Source organism: Pleurodeles waltl, chromosome 4_1, assembly GCF_031143425.1.
Source record: "Pleurodeles waltl isolate 20211129_DDA chromosome 4_1, aPleWal1.hap1.20221129, whole genome shotgun sequence".
NCBI classification, from domain to species: Eukaryota; Metazoa; Chordata; class Amphibia; order Caudata; family Salamandridae; genus Pleurodeles; species Pleurodeles waltl.
This window is the reverse complement of record NC_090442.1, coordinates 135,030,902-135,054,105: the sequence shown is the minus strand read 5'-3', so window position 1 is coordinate 135,054,105 and position 23,204 is coordinate 135,030,902. Positions and strand designations below refer to the sequence as shown.

The window sequence follows — 23,204 nt, the reverse complement described above, 5'->3', positions numbered from 1 at the left end:
GCCCTTGCAGCATTGCAGAGCGCTTTACCGGATGCCCCAGACTCTCAGGAGCGGGAGATTCAAAGCCGTAGAAGATTGGGTGACCTCTGGGACCGATTAGATAAGTATACACTGCAAACATTTCGGCAAAGACTACAGAGGGAGGGGGATAAATCCAGCAAGTTGTTAGCCTGGATTCTACGCAGAGAGCAATCGCTACCACCCATTAATTGCCTGGTTAATCTAGACGGCGACAGGGTAACATCTAGGTCAGGCATAATGTGTACATTACAACAGCATCTGCAAAAGGTCTATGAGGCAGATCCAGATATCATTAAGCTTTGATATGCCCTTTACTTGGCGGCTGCGGGAATGCGAAGGCTACCTCCAGTCGTGGCTGAACAATTAGATGGCCCACTGACTTTGGAAGAGATTCAGGAGGCATTGCAGACTCTGCCGCGTTCTAAGGCCCTAGGGGTGATGGTTTCCCACCTGAATATTACCAAGCCTATGCTGAACACCTGGCTCCACGACTGCTGGAGGTTCTGCAGGAGGCGTTCAGCCTGGGCAGGGTGCCCCAGTCTATGAGGGAAGGGGAGATATGTATGTTACTTAAGCCGGGTGGAGATACCACTAACCCATCAGCTTATAGGCCCCTCAAAATGATTAATACCAATACCAAAATACTTTGAAAGGCCCTTGCTATGCGTCTTACTCGGCAAACAGCCACACTGGGACATGAAGACCAATATGGCTTTATTCCCGGCAGCAGTACTAGCTTGAATTTGCGCAGACTAACACATGTGATGCATGAGGTCCGACAACGACGGGATGAATTGGCCCTGGTGGTCATTGATCTGGAGAAGGCATTTGACACCCTGGACTGGGGCTATTTGCTGGAGGTTTTGCGTGTCATGGGATTTGGCCCTTATTTTTGTGGTTGGGTGTGCTTATTGTATGAGGAGCTGCGTTCGAGTTGGGGGACATCTCTCTGGGGCGTGGTCGTTGGGCAGGGGTACGAGACAAGGCTGGCCGCTCTCACAGTTGCTATTCAGACTTGCAATAGAACCCATGGTACTCAAGGAGAGGCGTGAGCTGCAGCCTTTCACTCACCATTAAGCAACTCTTTTACTCCTATGAAATGACTCTCCATCACCATCAAATTATTACTTCCATCCATTTCTTCCTGTGAGAAATTAAGCTGTTGGTTGACTGGGGTGTAAGCCCTAGTCAGGCAACAGACGCAATCCCTTGTGGGGTGAACCACAAAAAGTCACTAAATTAATCTGTGCTTAATTCTGAGTAGATTAGCAATTTAGAGGCAAGGTGTAAAGTATTTATGCAGCACACAAACAGTAATAAAGTGAAAACACAAGAAAAGTCCCAAACAAATTTAGAAAACTAGAGTCAATGTTAATAAATTATTTGACCCCAAAACAACAAAAAATAAATGAGTGGAACTTGAGCTATGAATTTTTGGAAGCTTTGAGTGAAAACTAGCACCTAAAAGATCAAAGCTCCAACCACGGACATCTAGTCGCATGAAATCTAGTCACAGTCAAAAAATATGTCTGACAGTGATGGAGCGTGGTTTGGATACAAGAAGTGCATTGGGCCTGGTCAGTGCTTACCTTCCAACTTAGAACAAAGTCTGAGAAAAAGTGTCTGAGAAGGTAAAGTTCAGCAGGGCAAGGTGGCAGGAGATGTTTGAGAAGGGAGCGTCATCGACAGATGGCCTTGGGAGGAAGCCACTGTGAAGATTTCTATGTTTGGCTTAGTTGTCAAAATGGAAGTTGAAATCTCCAGTGGGACGAGGCAGAGGGCTGTAGCCGAAGACAGTTCCACAAGGTCAGATACCCCTGTGGTGAAGGACTGCTGAAACGTATTTGCTTCTGCAGAGAAAAACATGCCAGGCAAAGCCACAAATTTAATGCGAACAGTGATGCACCTCAGGTAGATAGGCAAGCAGGTTGGTCCCAGTCTGACCATAGTACTCAGAGCACTTTCCGGCCAGAATTTGTTTAAATCCTTAGTTTTGATTTTTGACCATTTAGGCACCTCTAGCAACAGATCCAAGGGACCAGGAATGGTGAGACAACTCTTGGGGATTCAGAACTCACTCAGGCTGGGTCCAGGTACGGGTTCAAGATGGTGGGAGCCTTTTATGTCCCTGTGGTTCTAAACAGGAGGCCAGAACACTAGACCTTGGAGTCAGTTCTGGTAGTCATGGGGGCATGTTAAGAAGCAGGGTTGTACAGCAGGGCTGGCCTCTGAAGGTTCAAGGTAGGCTTGAGGGAGCAAAGAAGTCCTTCCAGGTAGAGCAGCAATCTGGCAGAGTGCACAGCAAGTCAAAGCAGCAGACAGTCCGGAGAGTTCTTCCACAGGTCCAGTAGTGAACTGGACTGGCTCTGAAGGTCCTATTTTTATATGCTGGTGCCCTTTGTTTGGGAAGTAGGAGAAGCTTCTTGAAAGGCTCTTTGAAGTGCATGGATTTTCCCGATTCCCATGCCCCACCTCCAAACTGGCTGCAGTGAAAATACAGGGTCTTTAAGCCCTTTGTGTGAAGGCAGAGCACAGGCTGTTCAGGTGTGAGGCTGTGCTCAGCTCCAGACCCCCCCCCCCAATCCTGCCAGCAGATGGCCCATTGAGGCACACCTAATCCCTTAATTGTGTGACTGTCTGGAAGGAACTCACAAATTTCTGTCAGTTACACCCAGTCATGTGACCCAAGGCAACGTGGCATGTACAAAGGGCAGCAAAATGCCAACTTCCTAAAAATTGAATTTTCAAAATTGTAATGAAAGATCCGACTTTACCTTTAAAGAGGGTTGAGCATTACAATTTCATAGTTACCAAACATGACACATCTACCTGCTTCCATTAACAAATTACAGCTTATTAAATGTAATAAGGAATCCGTAATGTAATCCAATGGGAGGTGTAAGCCTCAGAGTAGTGAAATAAGAATTTAGGTGTTTCCACCTACAGGGACATGAAAGTACATGGCCAACCTTAAATTACATAATACTCTGCCTTGTGTGCTACCTAGGGCCTATTTTAGGGGTGATGTATGTAATAAAAGGGAAGTTTAAGGCTTAGCTTTGGGGTTTAAATGCCATGTCGACATGGCAGTTTAAAACTGCACTCAGGCTGCAATGGCAAGCCTGGGGCATGTTTTAGGGTGTTACCTATGTAGGTGGTACAATAAGTGCTGCAGGCTCACTGGTATCATTTAATTTACAGGGTCTGGGTATTTAGTATACTACTGTACAAGGGAATTAAAATGCCAATCAGGTATATGCCAATGGAACCATGTTTAAGGGAGTGAGAACAAACACTTTAACACTGGTTAGCAGTAGTAAAGTGTACAGAGTCTTAAGGCCAACAAAAACGAATTCAGCAAAAATTGGAGGAATAAAGTCAAAAAGTTTGGGTGTGACCCTGCAGAGAGGACCAGTCCGTACACTTCCTATCTTAGCATCCTATGCTACGGTCTTTTCCACAAGCACGTGACTCAACATCACACAGAAATGTACCCATCCCTAAGAGAAGATTCCTCACCCTAATTCCTCCCCATTCACGTACATTTTCCTTTGTGAATGTTAGTTCCTTCACCATCAAAGAGTGTCTTCACCTAGCAGGTGATCACCGCCTTCCCCAGCAAATGTACCCTGCCACCAAATTGCTCTTTGCTTTCCCAGAAATTAAATTTACAGTCTAATTAACCCACCGTAGAGGATTGAAGGATTCCTCCTCAGCAGGTGGCATTCTGGACTCCAAAAAGTCTGATTTTCTCCAATAGCTAGTTTTTTCTGCAGTCTTAACACCTATCTCACTCCTAGCACAGTTTCTTACCCGACCCAATAAGGGTGTCCACATCGAGCTGGAAAGACTTCAACCCTCGCAACTCCCCCAGTGTCATAGGTGGACAGAAATTAGATTGATAGAATGGTAAACAGAGGAAAAATATTCCAAAAGTCAGCTGCAAGAGAGAAGGGCAAAAACAGCTCTTACTTGTCTCCGCACCACGATGGACTCCTCCAATGCCGCCCGTCACAAAGATGTTGATTCCCGCTTTGTGTGCAGCTATGATTGTCCCCGATACAGTGGTCCCTCCGGAGAGGCGCTGTTGAGGAAATAAAGCAGAACCAGCTGAGTGACAGGCTTGTGCATCCATAAGGTTTGTTTATAGGTTATCTGCGGACAAGTTGGAGAGTTGTCCTCAAGGCAGAGATGCAAATCACAGACAAAACCTTGTCCTAGGATATATTCACCAATACAGGCATACAAATAAAAAGAAAAACATTAAAATACACACATACATACACATATACTTGTCAGTAAGTTAAAAAAATTAAAATAAAAAATCAAGTCAAGATAGTTATATTCAATCTATAAATATGCATTTTCTGTTAACAAAAATCTCAAATATGAAGAACTGTGAAATGCCTTTCTGTGTGATTAAACATTTTGCCTTAGTGCAACTGTAATGGCTTCAGGATTTTTTTCACTCAATGCTAACCAATTCTACCAGGTTGTTCCTGTCTCTAAGATGTAATGTTTCACTCTCATGTTAGGCACAGGAGATGTGGAATTCTTGAATAGTTTGCTCACCAATGGAAATTCACATTTTTGTATCGGTTTGAAGGTCGATGGTGAACTTACCCAAGATTTCAGTTTATGCACCTGTACAGCTTCTTTGTTTCAGTTTCATCACATTATTCTTCATTACTGCCATGTCTATAAAACATATAAATGTGTATTCTGTACTTCTGTGCTTTAACTTTTATGCTCATGAGGTGCCAGGAGATCCCCTAGTCCTGCGATTCCTAACCTTTGGACTTCCGTGGACCCTGACAATCCTTTTTGGAACCCAGGGACCCCCACTTAGTTCTTATTGGAATCCGAGGACCCCCACCGAGTCATTACTGGAAGCCGGAGACCCCGGCCTAGGCATTTCAGTGATGTCAACCACAAAAAATAAAGAAACAAGCATTAATCACATTTTAATGTGAAGGTTTGAGCTTTTAGAAATTCAATTGAGGCCACTCATCGTCCGCACTATATTCTGTTCAATGGACTTGATCTGCTCCCACTAATCACTCTGAGGATACCAACATATTTTTCGGTCTCCAATTTCAATTTACTTTATATTTACAGAATGTTTTACATTGTTCAACTTTACAGTTTGCTTCTTTGTTTACTTTATTAATCTGTTAATATTATTTAATTTTCTAAGCAGTCGCGGATCCCCGGAGTAGACTTTGCTGACACCCAGTGGTTCCTGGACCACAGGTTAAGAACCACTGCCCTAGTTGCTTGGCTCTGTGATTCACATACTATTTTTCTTTTTGTTAATAAATATTCGAATCGGTCCGTAGGCCTGGGCCAGCAGGAATGCACTTCTCCAGCTGGGGCCTCTCCAAAGAAACGTGCATGTTTTTGTATTTATTACTTCCTTTGTGCAACAGTTTTAAAAGAACTTCCAGCAGCTTTTGGCAAAAATAAAAGTGTCAAGGTAACTGGTGATTAATGTACCTGAAGGAGAGAGATGGGAGTTTTGTCTAGTGGCAGTTTTGACTCACCTATGGTAGCACAGATGGTTAATATGCCTGCTGCAAAGAACATGTCTCATACAAAGAACAGTATTTTATGTGCATAGCACAGTGGGTTACGGCTTTTGTGTCAGAGATGTTTTTGTTACTGTGCAGTTCATAAGTTACATTCGTAATCTAGCAAAGTGAGCTATGAACTACCATCAAACATCTGCATGAAAACTGCATGGCACAAATTAAAACGCTATTTTTCTCACCCCAGTCTTTTATTTTCCTTATGCTGCAAAAATGTTGTGCTTGTGTAGAAATACATTCCTGTTATTAAAGTCAAGCCTAACCACTGTGTTATGTTCTGAACCCTGAGTTTGTGCTTCTCCAGACCAAGCACTCTTAGAAAATGTCTACCAGTGTGGATGACATGTGAATCCTACACCTTACAGTCCTCTGTAAAGTGCTTCGACACCCTACAGTAATATGAGAGGTGCTATAAACCAAATGAATTACATGTGACAGAGAGGCTAGGGCGAGATGAGAGGCCTTTATGGTTTTCATTCTTTCCCTACCACATATTTATGTGAAAAAGCTTTATCAGATCTTATGTCCCTAAAAAATAAAAACAGAAATCGCTTGGGAGATATAGAATCTGACTTGAGGATTCAGCTTCCCTAAATAAAGCCAAACACTGAAAAGTTAGTCACCGAGATGTAGCGGCAAACTTCCCATTGTTTTAATGTCTGAAATTTAAAACGTACAAATTGCTTGGGGGTCCCCAGCTTCCAGTAGTGATTGAGTGGGGGTCCTCAGGAGTCAAACGGTTGGGAACCACTGGTTTATTAGATTTGTGAAGCACAAATGCAAGTGCCAGAGGACCCAGCTTCGAGGTGCTATACAAACAGTAACAAGTAGTCAGCACACAAGCAACTGAAATAATAAATTTAAGTAAAAACAAAGAGACCAAGGTGCGCGAATTAGCTTCCAGTATTCAATAATATAAATGTTTTAGTAAATTAATAAGGCTTCAAAGATGAAGAACCAAGAGGATATATTAAGAAAGTTAGCATGAGGATTGATCGGGGAAGGGAAGGCATGACATGATATCTGACAAGCAGTGCAGAAGGATGCAACATGTCCCCGGCGGTGGAATTAGAGTGAAGAAAAACGGTGATGTTCACCCCTACACGAATGGAAGAATAATCGGAACTACACCCAGGCTATAGGTAAGGAGGGACTCACTGTCACCAGTGACACTGCATGTAAAGAAGGATCTACGATGATACAAAGGGTTATGAGCGAGGAAGAACATAACATCATCAGATATGTGAAGATCAATATACCAAGGCATCTATGGCTTCATGCGATCAAAGACTTGTAATAAACCCGCAACGTGCATCTCCAGAATGATATCCCATGAAGGAATCCTATTGGCCACCTGATTCTCAGGTTCATGGCATTCCAGTGGAACCTAAAGGGATGAGGCTAACACGTAACACAGAAATTTCCTAACTTCTTTCCTGGAAAGACAAACTTCTAAAATAACCACTGATTCCCCAATGTCAAGACACGTCTCCATCAGAGGTTAAGTGCTAAAGAGGTACGTCATTTCTCCAATATTGTTCATTGTTTATGACAAATCACTCAAGATCTTTTAAATGAAACATGTAATGTTTATTACCTTGTTGGTGATGCTCAACTTTTCTGTAAACATTCAGTAAGCCAGTTGTAGACAGACATTTTCTGTATAATTGCCATTTGGATGTAGGATATATGTATGTTTCAGCTGGGCAGTTCAAAGACTCAAGAGTCTAGAAGTTGGCGTGAATGTGCTATGAACGTCAACAAGCAAAGCAGAACAGCTGCACCGCACTTCAACTCCCAAGGCAAAAGATGTGTAGGCCAACCTTCTCTTCAAGTATCTACGAGTGTGCATGCAGGGAGCTGTGTGATTGCAGCAGGTGCAGTGCCCAGCAGAGCACAAGTCAACCCATCTGTTTGAGGCTCTTGAAGATACTGGCACTGTATCACCTTCAGGAAGGAAAGAAAAGACTGAAGTAACTGATTCCACAATTGAGGTGGCTGCAACTGTTTGATTGTTTGACTGTATTTACCACAGTGGATTAGTGAGTGGAATCTTCAACTAAGGTAATTGGTTGGGGTTGAGAGCTGGTCTACGTTTTGACAGAAGCAGCCGTTGTGGGTGCTCCCCACGTGCCAGCTCTGCGTGGTCACCTTCCAGTCAAGCCTGGCATGCATGCTAGGGTGGAATTATCATCCCTCTAGCGAGGATTATTTCCTGGCACAAGGCACTGGCTCCAGGAGATGAGCTGCGTCTAACTGAATCCAAATGATGGAGGCCAAAGCAATTTTGTTATAAAAAAAAATAATAATAAGATTTGCAAAATCACATGGTTTGCAGATGACTTTTTTTTGGTACATATTAAATCTGTTTGCAAGTTGGAAAACTATATACGATTGGCAAAATGGATTTAGTGACTCAAACAATTCGGAAAGGGCGTGAATGGAGAGTCCCCGCCTAACTGCGATTGGATATAGACCTGCAGTCACAAAACATCAGACAGTTACTAAAACTTCAAGGACCTGGCAACTGATTTGCAAAGTGGAAGGCGTGCCCTGGGGCATCTTCCTCTCTGTGGATGGTGTCTTCCGCTTTGCGGTGAGGGAATTCAGCCAGCCAAAATGCCTACCATAAAGACGGTGCAAAGAACCACTGATGAACAAGGCAGTCAGTTTCCTATTTCAGTGGAAAGGCCCAACTCTACCTGGCTCAGCACGTAGGGAAGGTCTCTCCGCGACACCTTCACAGCGTCTTTAGCTTCTGCCAGGAACTGGAGCTCGGTATCATCGAGGCCGACATGTACTCTGCCGTGCAAAACTCCCACAGTAGCCGGCACAGACCCATTCCGCCGAACTATCTCCTCCACTTCTCTGGCCATGCTGGAAGACAAAAACTATGGATGAGTCAGGTTGACAAGTTACACAATTCACGATGTGTACCCCAGGAACTGCTCTGTAAGCTGTAACCTCTGCTCCCACTCTACATGCTGGAAAGAGCTTGAATACTGGATGCACTTGAGTAACCCACTGTAGATGCAAGCATTGTGCAGATATTGGATAGCAAGGCTCAACCTGCACAGAAACACGAAGAACTGGATGAAATGGACACTGCAAGCTCCAGATGTCTAGATCCATGGCAGATATTCACGGTAAAGATGGACTGCGTGAATGATTCCCGTTTAGGGTACTTGTGTGTGCATTTATCCCGCCCCAAACCTGAAAAGCTGTCTTGTACTCTCACGTTCTGAATCAAGACTGGAAAGCCACGTTGTGTTACTCAACAAGCATTACCTTGGTAGGTGAAACTTCACACATGAAACAACAAAATGGCAATGAAAGCAGCACTGGATTCCTAGTATTTGCTCAAACATTTTAATTAGCAGCGCCAAACAACTATTTTAAATCATAAACTAGCGGTTTTAATTAGAATGGTTACCCAAACAAATCCCGAACAATCTATACATGTTTGTTAAAGTACAAATGTTATCTCTAGCTTTACAACATACTACATCAACTTTCTTCAAAAACAAAACACATTTTAAAGTGCTTAAAGAAGTTAGATAGGTATCAAGATTTTTTTTTTTTTTAAACTATAATGGGAATTTGTTTGGCCAAAGTGTGTTTATGTAATTTTGTACATATAATCTCAGCTTTCTTTCAATAGATTTTCTTTTGCTAGCATTCCACAGGGGCTCAAATTGGGGCTACCCTAATGACGCCTGCATAATTAGGGGCAGGTGACAAACAGGCAGGTGGACAGCTAATCTTTTCAATGCATGTTTCAACACATATGTGTCTGTGCACCTTCAGAGGCACCCAATAATCCCCACATATACAACACAAGAATGAATAGGCCATATTTATTTTATTTACCTCTCTATCACATCCATATTAAAAAAAAAATGTTTTAACTTTAAGGACTGCAAAACCTAGTTTGACACACGTATGATGGTCCAGGTCAAACTCTTCTCAATGCATCATCTCCAAGTCTACTATCTGTGCACAAATATATCTCCTTTGTTTAGTTACGACAAAGCTATACCATCATGTCAATAGTAAGGTGGTCCTGCAGGTCTACCATGTATCATCCGACTGGACGCATCCTGGAAGTCAGCAGTCACCTATCAAGGGCCGAGCCTCAGGATGTGGATGAGGCCTCATGATGTGTGAATATTAGCCCAAGGTAACATTACAGTTGGAAACTGAATCTTCATACACAAAAAGATTCTGGGACAGAGCTCACAGCATCATGGAACGATGATGCAGCTTCTCTTGTATAGCGCCCTATAAAGAAGAGCGGAGAGCTTCCTATTTCATGCTATATGCAAATTCATCCCTTTGAAAAAGGGACAACAATCTGATTAAAACTGTAGTCTAAAAGGATGTTCCTCTCCTAGGGCCCATCACCTCAAAACATGGTGAGTGATTTGATCTAATTCTTAATAGCTTTTAGATTTTGCAGGAACTTAATTCACAGTGGGAGTTATTAAAATTACCTGCATAAAGCTCATCAGACCAGTTAATAGTGTTTACATGATCAATGGACAAAAAATCCAATGATGAATATAATTCCTTTATGACAGCACCAAATTTACTTTTAATCTCACTACTTGCAATATTTGTATCATAGAAATCAGTTATCAATTGTAAAACCTTCAAATACTTAGAAAAATATTAAACATAAAAATATATTTGTCTGTATTAATAGAAAATAAAGCAGCCACACATATACCTAATTGGTGTGGAATTGCATCAAGTTAGAACAGATTATTATTTAGAGCTGGGATTTCAAGTAAGTAAAAAGATAGCCTGATGGATGGAATAGGTTGGTGCAGAACAATACACATCAAACCAACATTGGCAAGAACGTCCTCCAACTTTGTTACTGAAATGATAAATACCAGTGTGTGTGGTCTGCACACAAACATCACACCACCTCTATGTAGATTATAATCAAACTCAAATGGGCCACCGCATATCATTTTCTTTTTTTTGGGGTAGTTTGCTCCCCAATTTACCCCATTCATCTTCAAAATGCTTGGTGTTACAGGTCTCCAATTTTCACCCCTTGCATATTTTACCTGTATGTTGCTCATTTCATGTAATTAAAAGGCTCTTGTCAAGAAAATAACTAGACGGGATACTAACTGATATGTCTGGTGTTCTACTGTATCCAAAACCAAACCACAAACCACCTCGTGGGAAGCTTCGACTTTGATTGTTCGACCATGAAGCAAGGAAGCAGGTGAGCTTTGTTTATCTTATTAAGAGAATGTGACCAGCAGCTGTGTTAGGGGGAAGCCCATTCACTGTCACCTTTCAGACCACTGTGCACTCACTACAAACAAGTGAAAGACTGTTGCGGCTCGCAAAGGTTACTGCCCTGGGCAGACACATCTAGAAGTTCAACTTTGAAACAAACATATACTTTTGGGAATGTATACAGTTGTATCTCCAATTTATCAGAGGCTGAAATGTCTGGATAGACTAGGAGAAGGGAAGAGTGCTTAGGGATAACAATTTCAAAGATCTCCATCTTAAATGAAAGCAGACAAGTCTCTAGGCCTGGTTGGAATGAGAGTGTAATTCCTCAAACTGTTTAACAAGTTTCTCTTCCCAAATTAGTAGATGTATTACATGACTGCTTCAAATTGATGGATACCCATGAATAGCAGCTGTTGCCAAATCGCTCTGTTGATTCTAGGATGTCAAATATTTGTCATTGCTAAGTAAATAGAGAAACTGCTACCACGGCTAATTTGAGTCAGACAGGTTATGTATAACTAAATTCACACACATACAAATTAAACATGAAAAATAATTGAAATTGGCAAGAATTGCTTACCTCCACAATGCCTAACAAACCGTTACTCTCACACCAATACCAATGCTCATAAACTCATCCTTGGTCGTAAATATTCTAACCTACGAAATTACAGATCACATTACCATTATGACTATGAAAGAGACAACTATGAAAGTAGTATTATTTAGTAGTTTACATATGTGCTATTTATTGGCACTGTGTGTTTAGGTGTTATTACTTATTGGTGTAGATATTGTAAGGTCATACATTCTGCATTTGGTGTGCAAGTTATGGTTTGCATGGCTTTTGTGCAAGCGATGGATCATGGAGCTAATCTTAGTTTGTGAATGTTTGTGTTTTTCTTAACTTTTAATTTGTAAACATAAATGTAGCTTAACTGTGTTTTAAAGAGAATTTCATTGTTCTTTTCAAGAAGGTAAGGACTTATAACCAAAGCTACCCCTACCTTCACTTTAATCTTGTTTTGTCCGTGAATGTTTAGAGTACTTGATAATTCTTGGTCTTAGAAAAGTAAGTTTTTTTTTCCCACGCACCTTTTACCTCTACCTGTCCCCCCATGAGGGGTTGGGACAAAGGATGCCATGCCAAACCCAAATTGGATTAACCTTTTTGGGGGAAACATTTCATGCAGATTCGTTGAATGGCACCAAAGCTATTTATAAACAAAAAAATGTCTTTTAGATGGAACCCTTGACATTACTACAACTAAAGAGGCGCTAAAACAAGTCTTCTCCAAAATAAGCATTGACAATGCCAATTTGCTTGGCTTTAAAGGAATGCTGTATGGTAATGTGAAGCATTACAGGTAAATAGCATTGGAATGGATATGTGTTTGTGCGGAAACAACAAACTGTAGAATAATATTGGTGAAGACTACACAGTCAGGTGACAGTTGTACTGTCAAACCAGAGCTAAACATCCATGTAGGTTAATGACTGCCTCCTCCCATCAGTGCTGTTGCCAGAGAGAAACACCATAAATTATCTAGTTATCGAAGACACTTTTACAGCATTACAATGTCATGTGTGCCCCTGAAAGTTCAAGCTTAGGCAGCTGGAACAATAGACAAAATGATCACTGTTGTGGATTGCAAGCACTTTTTTTTGTGGTAGCACACAATTTCTGCCCAATTAAAACATGTACTGCTGGCTCCCAACATGTGGGCGGAGCCAATACTCTTTCTAATGTTGCTCACATAATTGGGGACAGCTCTGCTGTCAAGCCAGACCTAAAAAGGAACACATCTGCTTTCTGGTTCTGCATCAGGCACAATAAGAGCATCCAGGGTGCAGAAAGTGAAGGCTCCGGCAGTCAGCAGAGATCGGTTTCTTTAAAGACAGCCTGAAGACTAGCTACACACAGCAAAAGGTGTGTACTATTCTTTCCAATCCAAAAGCTCCATCCCCTGGTTCCTTTTACTTACCTTTAGGTATGGCATTTCTAAAAGCATATGCACGTTGTGGTTTGCCGACATTCCATGCTGAGCCAACAGAGCCTTATCCATGGAAGATTTTCAGGATAGCCTCTGCACAGTTCATTGATTTATATTATGTAATTGATTCATAATTTACATAAATTATACGTAGATGTGATCCCTGTAGATATCCTGAAAATATGCACAGACCGGACCTCCAACAACCCTGCGAACAATGTCATAATGACAAAAAAAATTCAGTGCATTCCTTTGCTGTATATTTGCTGCACTTTCAAATAAACTAATCAAACATTAAGAAGGGATATAAAGTCCTTTACAAAGTAGGATGATAAAATGTGTAAAGCTACCAAATGAAAAACATTTAGAACAACATATAAAAAGAAAACAAGCATAGAAAGACTACATGAAAGTAACACATTCAATTAGTAACCATGAGCAAAAACCAAACATTAGATCAAAGTATCGATACTGCCAAAGTAGGACCAAGAAAACACCTAAAGCAAAACTCATGGCGATTTCAAAGGATATACACTGAATAAAAGATAAACTCAGTTATTTAATTCTGGCATGCAGCCGTAAAGGGACACTACGTGTTGGAAAGAACTGCACAATGGTCAGCAAAACAAGAATATTTCAAATTTAAAAATCAAGTTGCATACACTCTTCAATAAAACATACCTTAACTAGTCTACAAGTAAAGGGTACAATTTTTTAAAAATCACAGTAATTGTTAGGAAGCCATTTAGTTTTAAATAAAATAAAATACACGTCAGAATAGGAGACAAGCAGTCTCTCAACAACAGTATGCTTGTAATATCCGGGTTATTGGTTGTACTCTCTCAAAGAAGAGCAATTTAAGACTTTGCGAGGTCGGTGTCTTATTTGGCTTAGGTGCTTTCTAATATGCCAAAGAAGGCACCTCCAAAGTCTTGTGAGAACCTGAAGGTTTGTGATCAAGGAAATGTAAGTATATTTTCAGATAGAATTAAAACTCTTCCACCTTCACCCAGCTGTACAATCACCTTTATCTGTTGCTGCTCCTTCCAGCATTTGCTAACTCCCTCCCCCAACATAGGATTAAAAAGCATTTGTAAAATTTATATATATTCCCGGTTGCTCCCTACCGGATATTGTGAGGATAGGGCATGCCATGTGTCACGATGGTGCTCTCGAGGGCTACAACCGGCTTCCCATCACCAAGAGCTTCCTGGACGCAAGGATGAATCCGGAGGACTGCATCTGGGGGTCCAAGAAAGGTGCAAAACAGTTAGAAAGAGTCCATGGAGACCCTAAAACACAGCCCTTGAGTTAACTGGAGAGCTGAGTTAATCTCTATGTGCTCAGGGTACTGAAGACCTCTGCAATGAAGGGTTAATTATGAGTGACAGACCTTAGTTCTCATTTTGGTGGGCAAGTGGATTTGAGAATTTTGGCTTTAGATCACTTCTATATTAGGGGGTGGGTTGAAGGTTGTGTGTGAAGTAAGTTGCCAGTCTCTTCCTGTCTTACCTACTATTCTTCCTCTGAACGGTAAATGTACGGGCTTGCTAGTGGCACTATGATTACCTCTTTTACCTCCAACAACATCTCATCTAGGAGTTCTGTTAGCAGTAAGCAGGGGCGGCTCCTCTGCAATGGCAGAGGAGCGTCGCCTCCCTGACTAAGAGCCAGCAGCAGGAAAATAAAACAATACTTCAATATTGTTCTATTTTTCTCCTTCTGGCTTAGCCAGCAGCATGTGAAGGGAGGGGCGGGGTGGGCCACAGGAGGTGGGGGGGGAGAGGAATGGAGTGCATTAAGTGCGCATGTGTGTTTGGCTGGCCATTTTAGGCCAGTCAAACACACGTGCGCACTTAGGTTTCTCCAGCTTGGAGCCTGTTCTGGTGTCCCAGTGAATGCTGGGACACCAGAACAGGAAAGGAGCGACGAGCGAGGCCGCATGAGACAGTGGCGGCGCAAATGGCAAGTCTTTTTTTTTTTTAAATTGTATTTGTTCACCCCGTGCCCATCATCCCCCCCACCTCGCCCCTTGATATTTGTGGCGGCCGCCGCTGGCAGTAAGGTTTGCTAAAACAACAGGAGCTGTCTGGGGTAAGTGGGCTAACGCATACCTCCCATCCACTGGTTCATCTCCAGCTCATTGTAGGCCCCCGTGTCATTCCAAATAATTATAATGATAGCGTCTTGATACTGCCATTGTTGCGCAACCATAATTTTAGTAGTAAGCCCACATTAGATCACCACAAGGGATAATTATCTTAGATGTTCATGAGTCTAGTCATGAACACCTAACAAAAAAAAAATATGTTGGCAATGCAAATAGGCCTCGCCTCTGAATGGCCTTCTCCTTCCTTTTAGCTTTGCCAATGTTATTAGCAGATGATTGTTTGCTGATGTGGAGCAACACTGGCAAAAAAGTGCGATAATGTATATGTGTGCATGTGTCATGACACTACAGCTGTCCCCAGCATGGTGATGCATGCCTGTGCATATGTAACCATTCATTACAAGGTGGCCATTTTGGTTTTGCTTTAATTTAGTGCTTCTAAATGACAGACACCCATCTTGCTGTGGTACATTAAGAAAAATGTAAAAAGGGCATCATCCCAATTTTTTAAGGAAGGAGCTACGCTCGAGGGAACTGCAGCTGCCAGGCCATCCCATAAAATAATCTAAAAAATTATTAACACAATGGAGATGGAGGTGGACAGTGGGGTAGGGGGCAGGGAAGAAGTATATGCTACAGTGAGAGCAGAGCAACAGAGGACCCAGGTGAGGGCTGTTTAAGTTAAAAATAAATTGCACACAGGGGAGACAGGAAAAAACTCAAACACCACCATGCAGTACTTTAAAACAAAAGGACAAAGTAGTACACTAGTGTGGACACTATGCTTCAGGGGAGGAACAAACACAAGAAGAGGAAGGAAGGCAATTGAATAAAATACAAGCAAATGAGATTGGCAAACAAATGATAAGCAATGGGCTGACTCAAACCCTACTTTAGGTTTTAGTATTGTCCACAACAGGTCTTGGAGAACAGTCAAAATTACATGTCCAGACATATGCTCTTTCTTCAATAGCAATCTTATGTCACTACATAATATTCCATCTAATACACTGAGCTACCACTACATAAAAGACACAGCATTGATCAACCTTCAGATTAGGCAGGTGTATCTATAATGTAATTAGCCCCTACATCGACGGTGCATGGATAGCAACTCTAACCCCAGATCTAACTATTATCCACAATTCAGCCTTAACACTTACCTAGCATCATATTAACCCTGTTTTTCCCTACTGCAACACTAAACTTACTTCTTAACTTTTTCCTAACTTTAATCCTATCTAAACCCCTATCTTACCCAAATCTGACACCAAAGCCCAACACTTATCCTATTGCCATGTCAACCCTAAGCCTACTGTAACACCAACCCTATCACTAAACCTCGAGTTAATCATACTCCTTCCCATAACAATTATCCTTGGATTTATATTATTCGATTAGGTAGTGTTCTCGGTAGTGCATCAATATAATTCCTTCTATGTAATTCTAGATCGATGTTGTAAATTTGATGGCATTACTTTAGTGGAAATGGGTGCCCTTAGAGTTGATCCTCCTTCGATGTTCTGTACATCTCGTTGTTTTCCCTCTCCTTGTTTTCTGTGCCTTACAAAGGCTTCTCACATATTAACACTTAAAATCTCACCCAACCTGCTGGGGATCTGTAACCCGGCACAGTTCAATTCTACACATAGCTCCTCAAGAACAAGGGAGCTACGTCATGTCACCTTCGACAGTTAATACTGCTGCTAAACAAATTTTACTCTTGCCGAACCAGTTGACTCGCTTTCACTCAGTGACCTGTGACGCAATAATGTCAACAGTTTGGTTGATCTAACACTCCATATCCAAGCAGTGAAGGAGGTGTTCAGCAGAGTAAATGAGGGAACGCATCATCAAAAGTGAGTCCCCTACAGTTCAATTTTTGGAAGTAATGGAACGCATCTGTACTCACTATTTTCTTGTTGAGCGGAACTCACATTAACAAAGAACATGGCAAGGGACTGAAGAATGCATCATTTTCTGCTACACCACTTTTAATAAAGCAAGAAGGATGCATGATTTTATGCTGAACAACTTTTAGTTTAGTTTAATGAAGTTATAGAGCGCATTGCTACCCGGAGACTTCCCAGCGCTAAAGGTAAAAGCACCAAACTCAAAAAGAATCTATGCTGTAAATAAAAATGTTTTCAGCTTCTTACGAAAGGCAGATTCCAGTTGCTCCTGTCAGAGATCCAATGGGAGAGAGTTCCAGAGGTACGCGGCTTTCACTGAAAAAGAACTGCCTCCCCATGTTACTTTCCTGAAACGGGGTATGGTGGCCAACGAGGCAGATGAGGACCTAAGTGGCCTCTGAGGAATATAGGGTGTAATACAGTGTCTTAGAAACAGCGGACCTTTATTATGGAGGGCTTTATGTGTCATACAAATAGCCTTAAAATTGATCCCTTGTTTTCTTGGAAGCCAGTGAAGTGAGGCCAATGCTGGTTTAGCATACTCATAAGCAGGCGTGCAGCGGAGTTTTGCACAACATGCAATCTTTTAATTACGTAGCCTGGAGAGCTAAGAAAAAGGGAGTTGCCATAGTCTAGATGGGACATTATCAGGGCCTGGATGATCAGCCTTCTGGCCAAAAAAGGAAGGATTTTGAGAATTTTCCTCATGGTTCTTAATAAGCCGAAGCAGGTTGCAGCCAGCTTTTTAGATTGGCAGTCCATCGTAAGGCGGGAATCCAACCAGAAGCCTAAGCTCTTTAGCTTTTCTTTGGGAGGAGGGAGATTTTTAAGGTCTTCTAGTGCCATGGTTGGAGACTTAAGGAGACCTTGGTTTCCAACTTACATTACTTCCGATTCTTCATCAATAAGTTTACGTTTAGAAATAGTCATCCATCTAGCTCTGTCCGCAAGACAGGAAGATAGATTGGATTGGGTAGCATTACTAGTGTTGGATAGAGAGACTACCAGCTGGGTGTCATCGGCATATGATACAAAAGAGAGGCTGTGAGGTTCAGCAATTTTAGGTAAGAGGAGCATATAGACATTAAAAAGAGTGGGGCTCAATGAGGAGCCCTGAGGGACCCCGCAACCGAGGGAGAATGTATTAGATAGAAAGGTGCGGTCAAGGACTTGGAAGGTTCTATCTTTCAAGAAGGGGGGGGGGACAATCTTAGTTTGGTACTTTCAATTCCTATTGCCAAGAGTCTTTGGAGCAGTATACTGTAATCTACCGTGTCAAATGCAGCACTGAGGTGCAGTAAAATGATAGCTGCATGTCCGGCTGAATCCAATAGTTTACGGGTTTCTTCCATAACGGCTAATAGAGCTAACTCTGTACTATGTTGTGGTCTGAAACCCATTTGTGAAGGATGGAGGAGTTTGTGATCTTCAAGAAAACACGTTAGTTGATTGTGAACATGTTTTTCAATTATCTTTGACACAATAGGAAGGAGAGCAATAGGTCTATAATTGCAAAAAAAGAGTTGGATTGAGTTTCGTTTTTTTTTTAAATAGGGGCTGCATGTTTCAAGAGCTGGGGCACAAGACCATATGTTAGAGACTGGTTAAAAATATCTTTTAGTATGGGCGAGATTATATTCGAGACCAGGGTTAAAACATGAGGTGGGGGGAATCTATTGGGGATCCAGATTTTATAGTGTGTAAATATTTAGTAACTAAGGCTTCAGTTACAGGTTGGAAAGAGGGAAGTGTAGTTCTGGAGTGTTGAGAGTTGTCGTATAAATAACAATCTATCTTTTGAGGGTGGTTGGGGGGGAAGGGTAAATAAATGTCTGATTTTCTTTTGAAAAAAGCCTGCCAGATCATTACTGTGGGCTGTGGAAGCCTCCATGAGGTTGTCTACCGAGGGGTCCAGGGTCAATTCTTTAAAAATTGTAAAGATCTCTTTGGGGGAGTTTGTGGACTGCTCGATTCTGGATGTATAGAATGCTGCTTGCATTGATTTAATTTCTGCATGAAATGATCTAATTGCCTCCCTATATTGTGTCTTAAAGGTGTTATCATAGTTCTTCCTCCACTGCCTATCAAGTTGCTTGCACTTCTTTTTTTGTTGAAGCAATTGAGGTGTAAACCATGGTTTGATCTTGCAATCGATCCTTCTGGTAACGGTCTTAGTTGGTAATATGGTGTCTAAGGAAGTGGAAATCCACTTATTAAATTTTACTATTGGACACAGACCAGATTCATCACAAATAGGTTGAGATAGGTGTAATATATTCAGCCAGTCTCTATGGTTCAACTTTGACCATTGACAGAGGGTTGATTTTTTTCAGGGTTTGATGGAGGGGAGGGGTAAGGAAGCGTGAGTAGCAATAAATCATGATCAGTCGAAATCAGAGGAAGAGGGACATGAAAGGTTAGACTAGGAAGGTTGCTGAAGACTAGATCAATAGTGTGCCCTTTAATATGAGTAGGTCCTTTGATCAACTGTGTCAAATCTACTGAGGCCAAATCGGAGAGTAAAGATTTGGTCAAAAGACAATATTCATCATCTGCGTGGATGTTAAAGTCACTGAGAATGATGAAGTTGGGGGTTTTACAGGACATGTCTGCTACTGCTTCAGGTAAGGCTGGTAAAAATCTCCCATAGGGACCCGGGATGATAGATAATTAGTCCAGAGAGAGTGAATGTGGCGTTTAGAGCTAAGGAGAAGAACAAACATTCATAGTCAAGAATATCCAAAGAAGTGGCAGAGCACTTGATTGAGTTCTTGTAGATGATGGCAATCCCCCACCCTTCAGCATGAAGTCTATCTAAGCGGTGGATAGAATAGTCCTGGGGTAATCCCATCACTACCTCCGAGAATGAGCCTTCGTTAAGCCAGGTTTCGGTTAGAAATAGAGCATCAGGAATATAATCCTCTAACAGTGAGAGGATTTGTAGGTTGTGGGCTGGCAGAGAGCAGCAGTTGAGTAATAAATATTTGCCAAGTTGCCTTTTAGTTTTACTGAAAGGGGGGGTGGACAGGTTGGGGGGGTCCATGTACAGACGTTGCATACCGTGTTGGGGGAGTCAGGGAGTATGGCAAGATGGGCAGTGTTCAGGAGAGGACTGTTAAGAGCTAGCAACTGTTGTCTTAAATAGACTAATCTTTTTGAGTTAATTTGGACATCACATCTGGCCTCTGCCGGAGACTTTTAACATAGCAAGTTAGTTCACTGGACTGTACGTATAGAAACATTTTCTATCAAGACTTAAATTGGTGGAGTTCCAGCTAGGGGGCTGATTTAGAGTTTGGCAGAGAGGTTACTCCGTCACAAACGTGAGGGATATCCCATCCGCCGTATTACAAGTTCCATAGGTTATAATGAAGTTCTAATACAGTGGAGAAGATATCCGTCACATTTGTGACGGAATAACCCCCTCCGCCAAACTCTAAATCAGGCCGTTAATGGTTCAGTGGTCATTACATCTCCAAGGAGTCTTGTAATGATTGAGGCTATTTTGTGACGGGAGCCTTATTCATGGGTCTTTGATGAGGATTTTGTGTTACGAATCTACCCATCCTTTTGGTCTAAATTTAAGTCCAGTTTTAGCATAGAGCAATATATAATTTTGACTCCTTTAGCTGAGTGTACTGATCTGACAATAGATTAATTCCATTATCTCGATGTAGGGAGAGCAGACAACGTGTATTTGTATCAAATTTAGACATTTGGTGAAACCCAGAGGCTCAGTTTGGGTAATTGGTTAAGGATGAATGGGAGACCGCCCTACTGTCACGATCATTAGTGGTTGGATCAGTTCTGCTTTTCTGCTTTTGGAGGTTGCTCTACCAGAGGAAGGGTGTCGTATTTGATTGAATGTAAAGGTTTCGCTATGGTCAACATCTGTTGTGCCTCTACCTCAGTATTGTGAAAGCTGAAATAATTACTAATTAATTTGCATTATATTATTGGTTAAGAATTTACATGAATTGGGCTAACAGAGAAAATAATGTGCGTCTTGGAAGATGTGCCCACTTGAGTGGCCACCATTTTAGAAGAAATAATTAATAGTGAATGCATATATATGGTTGCCTAATCTGCATGTGTAGAATAAAATGTATTAATGCATCATATTAATGATTTAATGTTATGTATTCGCTTTAGTAACTTTAGGCCATAAATAAATTGCGATGTTTGGGCCTAGTCTGCAGAACTTCACGTCAAGCTGCATTGCTTTAATAAATGCCCAAAAATGTTTTGTACGTCTTGAGAATAAATACTTTCTCTGTTCACACTTTGCTGATCAAACGATTTGTAAATGTCTTTAACTTTCTCATGAGAACTGCCTGTGGAACCATGCTGTATTAGAAGTTGTTACAATGTAAACTTGATGTGAGAGACAGAAATTTTCTCTGGTGTAAGGATTGCAACAAAAGTTACCTGATGGACCTGCCGATGGGAACAGGAGAAGAGGAGCCAATCATCGACGCGTGAAAGACTATTTAGTTTTAGGTTAGATTTTGTTTTAATTTTTATTGGGCCTACTGTGAACGTACAACACTCTGACCAATGAGGGCGTGAGAAGATGTTTTAGAGATATTAATACATTCAGACTGCACTTTGCAGAAAGAGATATCCCTTTTATTCTATTCTTGCCGTGTTCAAGACCCTTTTCAAGGAGCTGAGCCATTCCTTATGTTTATTTCTAGCTTTAACTTCATTGCTTAGTTTGTTAATGGTGAATGCTGATCCCTTAGCAAATGCTCCTAAATGGTTCAGTTAGCTTAGAGCCCAATCGTAGCTGAGCCATTCCCTTTCACTGTCCCGTTGCTGAAGCTGACCAGATATATGTCCCACTGACGAAGAGAAATCGCAGCTCGCTGATCCAAATTGAGGACAGGTATAACAAAATGCTATTGTTTCTGTTTTGTATTCTTTTCTAGGTACCAACTGCCATTTTGATAGAGCCATAGTTAGATGTTTCGCAAATTAACTTTTGACTAAATTTCTTTTGCATGAAGTCCAAACATGCTATTCCAATTGGAGGGTTATATGTAAGCCCAAGGTTGACAAGTGCTATTAACCAAGAATTGATTTTGCTCACCTGTTGAATCTAGATGTATGTCATTTCTATTGCTGAGTTATTGTTGCTATTGATTTATACTGTGACTTTTGAGCGCTTGATAATTAATGCACCAATCAAATTAAGATTTTTTTGACGTTTTGGTCAGCCTGTGTAGTTCATTTACATGTATCATTTGGTATTGAGATTAATTTATGTGATGCTAGTGTTGTTAATATAGGGAAATAAACTTTCTAACTTTTACCAAAGGTGTGGTTATTTATGGCCAAATGGGTCATGGTGAGTGAAGTTTACGGACTCAAAACTACTGATAATTGGTTTGTTGCTTATGTTATACTGCATTGATTAGATTATGAGTACTGAGGTCAATTATGGTGGAATCACTCTAAGTGCAGTCAAAAGGTCCATCAAACCGCTAATATGTCCCCTTATAAATAAATTATAAAAGACCAAATAAGGCCAGGCGCGCTCACAGTATCTCCTCAAATGTTTATTTCACATTTTAAAGTGGATGTGTTTGCAGCTTCCTTTGAGGATGGTGTACTTATTGTGGCTTTCACTTCATCAGCTCCTTTTGTGGGATATCTACTGAATTACTTTTTTGTTCTCTGATCTGTATTAACATTTCTATGGTATTGCCTGGCTGTACACTTGTTTTCTGGGTACCAATTTTGCAAATTGCAGCATCCTCATTAGTGATGACTGGTACAAGGAAAATTGAACGAGTCGGTTTTGTCAGTGCCAGTTACTGGTAATATTTATTACACTCTTCCTCATCATGGCGCTAAAGCCTTCTGATCCTCTCATGAGCCTGTTTATTTATTTTTTGTTTAAATGGCTTGCATTATCCAGGTGTGTTGGTCGAAAGTTCCTCTTCTTGGTGGGCTCCACAGTGGCATGGGAATAATACTATTTTGAGTTTATCTGTACGTTATTATCGCTGGGGGCGAGGGTTAAACCTCCTCATTAGTAAGATCTGTGATGAGTAAGAGTTAGTCACTGTGTAGTGAAGTTTGCAGGTGCATAATCTGGGTGTTCACACAATCATCACTATCACCTCCGCCCTGTGGTATGAAAGTTTTTGTGCATTTATAAAATTGTGCGTTATTAACATTGTGCAAAATGCAGTGCTACACTCATTTGTACATGTACACACTTGTTTGATGTTATTGACTTCGGTATAAATTCATTATGACAGCTTAAAGTGCCTTTTTTGTGGCTTATCCCTTGTAGGCCTCAATTAGG

The 23,204-nt window shown here is 41.3% G+C and overlaps 1 protein-coding gene across 2 annotated transcripts in view; it reads right to left on the bottom strand.

Moving 5' to 3' along the window:
• The window catches only part of LOC138287463 (uncharacterized), a 287,365-nt gene that overhangs the window by 190,919 nt on the left and 73,242 nt on the right, over positions 1-23,204 (bottom strand). For both annotated transcript variants that reach the window (XM_069227897.1, XM_069227898.1), the window contains exons 3-5: positions 13,993-14,107; positions 8,312-8,486; positions 3,994-4,105 (exon numbers count right to left, since the gene is read on the bottom strand). In XM_069227897.1, coding sequence (XP_069083998.1) covers positions 3,994-4,105; positions 8,312-8,486; positions 13,993-14,107 — 402 coding nt within the window. The remainder of the gene's footprint in view (positions 1-3,993; positions 4,106-8,311; positions 8,487-13,992; positions 14,108-23,204) is intronic.